The sequence below is a fragment of the Sinocyclocheilus rhinocerous genome, unplaced genomic scaffold, assembly GCF_001515625.1.
Source record: "Sinocyclocheilus rhinocerous isolate Xijiao unplaced genomic scaffold, SAMN03320098_v1.1 scaffold638, whole genome shotgun sequence".
NCBI classification, from domain to species: Eukaryota; Metazoa; Chordata; class Actinopteri; order Cypriniformes; family Cyprinidae; genus Sinocyclocheilus; species Sinocyclocheilus rhinocerous.
Genome location: NW_015664206.1, coordinates 720,307 through 728,851, shown reverse-complemented (window position 1 = coordinate 728,851; position 8,545 = coordinate 720,307). Strand labels below are relative to the sequence as shown.

At 37.1% G+C, this 8,545-nt stretch overlaps 1 protein-coding gene across 1 annotated transcript in view; it reads right to left on the bottom strand.

Moving 5' to 3' along the window:
- Positions 1–8,545, bottom strand: part of LOC107729965 (CUGBP Elav-like family member 5) — a 183,493-nt gene that overhangs the window by 36,776 nt on the left and 138,172 nt on the right. The window contains exons 5-6 of the mRNA XM_016540699.1: positions 3,562–3,690; positions 2,193–2,272 (exon numbers count right to left, since the gene is read on the bottom strand). Of these exons, the coding sequence (XP_016396185.1) occupies positions 2,193–2,272; positions 3,562–3,690 (209 nt within the window). The remainder of the gene's footprint in view (positions 1–2,192; positions 2,273–3,561; positions 3,691–8,545) is intronic.

The window sequence follows — 8,545 nt, the reverse complement described above, 5'->3', positions numbered from 1 at the left end:
TGGACACTCATTCTGACGGCACCCATTCACTGCAGAGGATTCATTGGTGAGCAAGTGATGGAATGCTACATTTCTCCAAATCTGTTCCCACGACGAAACAAACTCATCTACATATTGGATGGCCTGAGGGCGAGCACATTTTCAGCAAATTTTCATTTGTGGGTGAACTTTAAAACGTTGCCTGTGTAGGCCATTCGATCTCTCATTTCTCTCACTCGTCCATTCTGTCGTCGAGTATGTAAATGCTTTTAATTATCGGTATGCAAAGTGTGTGTGAGGGTGAGATACGGCCTTCATTTGAGGATAATTACTCTCAAGGTTGAGCTGATCTCTAAACACACATTTACAGTGGTTCATCAGAGGCATTTCTCTACCTGTCTTTCCTCTCTGTGACAGTTAGACGCTGTGTTTTTTTCTCTCTGTTTGATCATCTGTACTCCTCCCTCTCCTTCTCTTTCTCTCTACTGCTTGCCCTGCTCTCAGGGGATGGAGAAATACACCTCTTTATCTGTCCTTTCAATGTGTGGCAGAGGAATTATTCATCTGAACCTCAGAGTGATAGAGAGAGGTGGGAAAACACTCTACTGCTTGCCCTGCTCTCAGGGGATGGAGAAATACACCTCTTTATCTGTCCTTTCAATGTGTGGCAGAGGAATTATTCATCTGAACCTCTCTGAGTGATAGAGAGAGGTGGGAAAACATGCAGAAAGAGTGTGATAAAGAGAGTGAGAGCTCTTGGATAGAGAGGAAATGTTCAGAATAGCATACTAACATACTGCCTGTATGTTATATTGCAGTGTGCAGTATGCATACTGTGAATTTTCTCTATGTAAGGAATACCAATATGGTGCGTGAGGAATCTGCAGCATTTTCTGTGCGGATTTTGACAGAATAGACTTAAAGGCATAGTTCACCAAAATTTGGAGAACATTCTGTCTTTATTCATCCAACCTCATTACATTTCAAACCTGTACAACTTGTTCTGTGAAGGATAAAAGTTATTATAGTGGATCTTTTCCATGCAATTAGACCCCAACTGTGACTAAAGTGCTTCAGATATCATAAAAGTATCAGAAAAGTTGTTCTAATCCAAGTTTTTGGAAATCATACAATAGCTTTGCTGTTTGTGAGAAACAGACTAAAATGGAATTTTGTGATCAGCTTTTATGATGAAAAAATAAATAAAATAAATACTAAAATAAAGTGTTTTAAAATCAAATAAAATAGTTTAAAGATGTTTATACTGTATATAGTTTGTTATTTTGATATATGTAAAAAAAAAATATTGCACTTTAATTAGCTACTTTTCATTACCAGATTGTAGTCTAACTATACACGTCTTCAAAAGAGTATAATGAATGTTGTTTAATAACTTTAAATATTAAAAATAATATTATGCAGTCCATCTAATTAAAATGATCATAGTTTGTGCAAGTTAAATATCATTTTTTTGCAAAAATAAATAAACAAATAGTTTTAAGATAACAAATAAATGAAGTAAATAAATAATAAAATAAAGTTTTACGATGCGATAAAACCATTGTAAGATGGTTTGTATATAGTTTGTTATTTTTATATATTAAAAATAATAGCGTAACTAACTTCTTGTTTAACTATTAAAATGAATATTATGCCATTAAGATTCTTGTTGTTGTGCAAGGTAAATAAAAAAAGTATTTGAGTAAATAAATAAATACAAATAAATAATACATATGAAATGGACAATTGTAAGATACACATTTAAATAAGTAAATAATAAAATACATAAAAATACACATAAAAAGTAGTATGTAGTATGCAGTAACTTTTATAAGCTAGCAGTGAGCTAGTACTCCATTCAGAAGAGAAGGCAGGATGAAACAGAGAGACTGACAGCAGCTCATTTGCACTTATATTGGCACTGATGCTGTTTGAGCTCAACACATGACAGCAGCTCTACCGTCAACATCAGCAGTGCATGTGTGCGCTTGCTGTTACATCAACATGGGTGTTCACAAATGACATTGCGAGTGCATGTTGACGCATATCATGTCCATTAACTTGTTCAACATTTTAGGTCAAAATGCATATGAATGTATAGGTGAAAATGAATATTTTAGGTCATTTACCATTTGAATGAATGTTTAAAAGTACCTCTCAATTAATACGAGCTTATAAAAGCTGCATGTATAATAGTGTGTGGTTGTACTCACAGGCATGGTCTGACTCCCGTGCAGCCCGCCGATGGCAGACTGAGCCTCAGTGTGTGTTGAAAACTTTACAAAGGCACAACCTGAAAAACACACACAAAGAGTAGAGAAATAATGAGGAAGACCAGTGGAGGTTATCAGCAGCGGAGTGAGTGTCTCTAGTGAATGCAACACTGGAGATGAGAGAGAAGACGTGCACATGCACACAAACAAAACCCTCATTTCACTTTCTTAGCGTAACATATTATCCATATATGTACTATGTAGGAATTATTTTATGAGGGAGTGTTTTTAACCCTATAAAGCCTACTGTACTGTATTTGACACGTACATTTCTAAGGCTCTAAATTATCAGCATGATCAAATCTTATTAACACCTATTGTACACAATCTACAAACATGCCTTCTGTCGTCTGATTGATAATTTAGACTTTTTTAACAAGTAAAAGGTCTTTTCGTATAATTGTACAAATGTCCATGATCATCAGGCTTTTTTGGAACATTTGTTCATCTCTCAATCATCATTGTATTGCACTGCATTATATAAAAGTTTTGCATTTAAATATCATCTTACTACGACATTAATGGGAGATATAAAGTTACGACTGATATTTATGTCATTATCTGCTGTACTGTTATAAAGATCTCAGTGATTTACATTACAAGCATCAAAATTTCATTGCTTTTTGTCCATATTGATATCAGCATCTGGACCAAATTTCATATTTTTGCTCCGTTTGAGCCTTTTAATAAAACACACCTCACGAATGAGCTCCATATTCTCACTATATCAAAGTATAAGAGCAATAAAAGCCCTATGTCTCAAATCTGATGCGCGTCAAAAACACATATGCAAACTTTTCTTTTAAGATTTTGTCAAAAGCTTCAGTTTTCTGTTCCATTTTAAAAAAAATGCAATTTTGGACTATCATTTCATATGTCAGGCTTTACAGGGTTAAGCATCACAGCATATCCATGCAGTGGAGGGTCATGTGATTGAACTGCACAGCTGATCATAATAATTCCTGCCTGGACCGTGCCAGGGTTTGTCAGGTGATATTGGCACCCGACGGCCCTCCAGAATGGATTCTGCCATGTTAGCGCTGAGAAACCCCATCACAAAGTGTGGGCTTGACGTGCGCGTGTTCAAATAGACTGACGTGGTGAAATTGAATGTGTAAATGAAAGCACTTCTGCCCAAGGTTGAATTCTGCTTTTCTGTTTGTTTGTTTTGACTTTGTCTTTTTCTGTAGAAGGTCACTATTTTTAACAGCTTAGAATATAAAATACATCTCAGACTTGTCATTCACTAGCATGATCATAAAACTGCCGTGAATACTGAAGAGAGATGAAAGTAGGAACTAAAACTCACCTTTACTGTTTCCATCAGGGCCTCGTAATACAGTGCACTCTTCAATCACTCCGTAGGGCTCAAACAGGCAGTACACGTCCTCTTCTGTCTGCTGCTTATTCAACATGCCCACAAACAGCTTCCTGTCCTCTGAAATACAAACGCACAAAGAGAATATAAACTTCTACTGTATCATCTCACACAAAAATGGCAAGAGGACACGAAATCAAGGAGAAGATTAGATATTTAGGCCACAAAAATCCAATTTGCAGTTTGCAGACTGAATCATAGTCCTGGATACTGTCAAGTAATCTTAAAACAATTAATAATCAACATATCTTTCAATTGCATCTTTGTTGGCTGCAATCAAAAACAAATATACCGCACAATCAGTGCAGTCCAACTCACAAACAAATGATGCTGATGAACAAATTACACTTTTTAACTGATTCTTTAAATTAATCCATCAAAAAGACTCATAATCTGCCAATTAACCGTTTGAATCACCATAATGAATGCTTCACTGAATCTGTCAGAGCGGCTACTGAATCACATCCAATTCACTAAATGATGTTTGAATCAAAATGAACATTATTACCATGTTAAATGCACTGAAAGACTCTGAGACTTAAATCAGTGTAATTACTAAATATATATATATTGTAAAACATACAGCAGACTGAATTCTATCATAAGCTCTGGTTTTTAGTGTGTTGTTTGTGCATTTGACAGCCTCTGCGAAGTGTCCAGGCCTGACGTCATCATCTTTATGAGTCCAGGTCTGGTCTCTCCCCATCAGCACTGAGCTATATTCAGCAACACACTAACGGACACAGACAGAGAGCTGCATCTATATAAAGCACACCATCAAGTGCTATGCAAGGCCAAATCCTGTGCGCACGCACACACACACACACACACACACACACACACACACTTACTTTATGGCCCTGATGGAAACAGTAAAGGCTACACATCCTTCACTAACCTCTCCTCTGGGATGGGTTACAGCTGTCACTTAGCTGTAGAAAACACTCACATGCGTCTTAGCACTGTAACACCTTGTCCTAATATATGTAAATATAGTACATATTATATATGACAAGTTTTGGGAAAAAGTTTGGAATTAAGATTTTTTTTTTTTAATGTTTTTGAAAGAAGTCTCTTATGCTCAAGGCATATATTTAATCAAAAATATAGTACTTTTTTTTTTTTTTTGTCACTGTTATTTTAGGATCCTTGATATTATAGTTTTTATTTTAATATTTAATATTTTATTTTTATATTTTAATTTTAGTTAAAGTTTTTTTTATTTTGTTGTGTTTTTGTCATTTATTTATTTTTTGCACTTTGTCTGTACAGTTTTTATTAATTTTTATTTCAGTTTTTAATTTTAGCCAAATGTAGCCTTGGCAACAAAATTTCATAAATAAAACAGCCTAATTTTTTAAAAACATTTTTGTTTGTCAAATAAGTTTTATTGAAAGACAAAGATTTTAAAGATGGATTTGCAATCTTACATTTTTGTCTCTTTTACCTGTACAAAGAATGCAATCAAAAATAGAAAAAAAGAGAGAAAAGAAAGAAAGAAAAAAAACTTGAGGGAGCCGCAGCCGGCGGGCTTGACTTCGGAGCGGCCGGCGGGCTTGACAGCAGAGATTCCGGCGGGCTTGAGCGAGCGGCGGCCCGCAAACTTGACTTTGGAGCGGCCGGTGAACTTGAGTGAGCAGCGGCCGGCGGGCTTGACGGCGGGCTGGTTCTGGCTCGGGCCGGACACTCCCCAGACACCGGAAGATCCCTCCGCGGGGCGATGGTAGTGGGCCCCGAGCCAGAACAGAGAATTGATGGTGGCATCATCCAACGCAGTCGCCGCGGCGAGCCCGCAGAATTCCCAGGCGTACTCGAAGAAGGGGAGATCTCGGCGGGCTAAGGCGGAGAACCAAGCGGCTATTTCCATCGCCGCGGGGAGAAACAAACAGGAAACAAAAAACGGAAAACAAACAAGGGGAGAGGGGGCGCCGCTTACTGTTCTGTTTTGGTCCGGTATTCTGTCACGCTGCTACTGTGACGGAGCGCGGAGCGAGGAACGAGGAGACGTGGAATACAAGATCAAGAGTCGGGTCGAATCGTTTTTTTAAAACTGGAGCTCTCAAATTCTCATTGGTTGGTGGCTCTCCATCGGTCGAACTTTTGGACACATGATGGAATGTCACAAATCCTGGTGTTTGTCCTTGCGTGCAGCATCCAAACTGAAATCAATGCTTTCTCTGTGTTCTGCAAACTGTAGTGTGTACGTGCCCTGAGTTTGAGTCTTGTTGTTGATGCGCTGCTTGTGTTACAGATATAGAAATAAACACACACCAGCACAGCATGTATAAAACAACAGACTCTCGGCACTGAAACGCTCATACAAACATCTCACAGCGACACACACGCTCTTACCATCCAAGCACACATTCCCACTGCTGTTTACCCTTGAATCCAAGTTGCATCATCTGTGTGTGTGTGTGTGTGTGTGTGTGTTCAGTGCTTTGGAGGCAGTAAGTCTTTGAGATCTCTCTCTCTCTCAGTCTCTCTGCGCTGCTGGTTGCAGACTATTGCAGTTGAGTTGCAGTGCTGCGGATCTGTGACCTGTAGCCTTTAATGAGAGAAACCACCTCACACACACACACACACACCGCTTGAAACACAGGCAATATGCTGAAATTCTGCTGTGTTCACTTGTGCTGTCGCTCTCTAGAAATGGATCCGGAGGAGAGAAATCATCTCTGTTATCTCAATTGTGTCTTCTCGACAGCAGTGGAAACAAATGGAGAATAAATGGACACGTTTGCATAAGTCTCCTGTTTTGCAGATGTTTCTCTTGAGAAAAACAAACAGTAATCTCACGTCTCTAGATTTTCTGAGGAGATTTTAACAATGTATCATATACAGTACTATTAAAGGATTCACTAAAATGTTGAATTTATTTTAATATTTTTATTTTCCATTTTAATTTTAGTATTTTTTAAAATAGTTTTAGTAATTTTAGTACATGCACTTAAACTAGTTGCCAATGCAACATTTCTAATGTTCATTTAAGTTTTAAGTTTTTCATCTAATATTTAAATTTCAGTAATATAACCTTATTTCAGCTTCATTTAAATTACCAAAAACACATTTGAATAGTTTTAGGTTAACAATAATAACACAGACTCAGATCTGCCAAGATACCCAAATCTGCAATCACAAGTCAGAGATTTGAATATAAACTCAAACATTTCTCATCAAATGATCTGGGCTGCTCCACGTTCATGTTTTAGCTCTATATTTCTCTATATTTCTATATTCTATTATATATAATAGTTATATTCCTGTATTCTGAAGGTTTTTACAAAAGGGTTTACATTTACATTGTATTGAAATTTACATTGGTTAAACATTTTATTTATATTAAAAAAATATATTAATATATTATATTAAAATTTAAAAAGAATTTTGAACATGGCTTTATCCAACGTTCAGATTAATGTTCTGAAAATGTCTGCAAATTGGTGCACTTAAGAAATGCAATTCTTAAAGCAATCAGTCAACTGGAGAAGTATAATATCTATTAGTTCAACTTTTTACCCTATTCACCTGGGGTGTTTCACTTTAAGAAATCAGAAGTAAAAAGTCAGCCACCCAAAATACTGAAAAGAAAAAAGCTATAATTGCAAATGACGTTAAAGTTCAATTTAGGAATTTTAGGAGAAACATCTGAAACAAAGTTAGAAGATTAAATGAAAAACAGATCTCCATTAAAACTGAAGTGTGCAACCTCTCAGAATTGCACAACTCCTAAACACTTAAAACTAACAGATAATCCTGCCCATCTAGATGAGATGCTCAAACAAACAGTAGTGTTTTGTAAGCAGCACAGTCACAGTGTTTTGGGAAATCAACCTTACTTAAAAGATGTCTCTTCATATTAAGCTGGGACAGAAGAAAATATTTTAACATCAGCATCTTGAGAGCAACCTGTGAGCAATAAAACACTCCTCTCGGGAACTGTCACTTTGATTGACAGACACACTCAACTGCTGATGATGCAGATAAATTACCTTATCCGTCAATAAAGGCATACTACAGAGACACCATATTTACAATTTATATTAGACCACTGAAGCGTCTCTCTCTCTTGTGCCAGATCCTGCTGGCCACATTTCTAATTATCCGCACAGACCCCCTCATTTGCTTCTCATTAGCATGTTGAATATTCATGAGTCTAATCTGTTTGGCCCTCCCTCCCAGGGGTCTGTTGGAATCTACACACACCAGCTCTGTTCCAAAGCCTAGTCAGCTGCTTTACACGCATGTACATGGCACCTTAAAAATGACTGATTAGATGCCTTAAAGGAATAGTTCACCCCAAAAATGAAAATTTGCTGAATAGGTCCTCACCTTCAGGCCATCCAAGATGAAGATGAGTTTGTTTCTTCATGTGAACAGATTTGGAGAAATGTAGCATTCCATCACTTGCTCACCAGTGGATCCTCTGCAGTGAATGGGTGCCGTCAGAATGAGAGTCCAAGCAGCTGATAAAAACATCACAATAATCCACACAACTCTAGTCCATCAGTTAACATCTTGTGAAGTGAAAAGCTGCGTGTTTGTAAGAAACAAATCTATCATTTAGGCATTTTAACTTTAAACCATCATTTCTGGCCAAAAAACCACAAGAGTCCATAATCCATAATAACGCTTTCTCCAGTGAAAAAGTCTATCTCCTGTTGTCTCTCACATCAAAATCCACCCGCATATTTGTTTAGAACTGTTTTGGACTGTTTTCACTTGTAACAATGCTTGATCTGTGCAGATTTCTCTCCTGATTCAGACCAGATTACTTTTTCACTGAAGGAAGCAAAATTATGGATGGACGACTCGTATTTAAGCCAGAAGCAATGGTTTGAAGTTAAAAACAATGTTTTAAACATACAGCTTTTCACTTCACAAGACATTAACTGATGGACTGGACTGGTGTGGA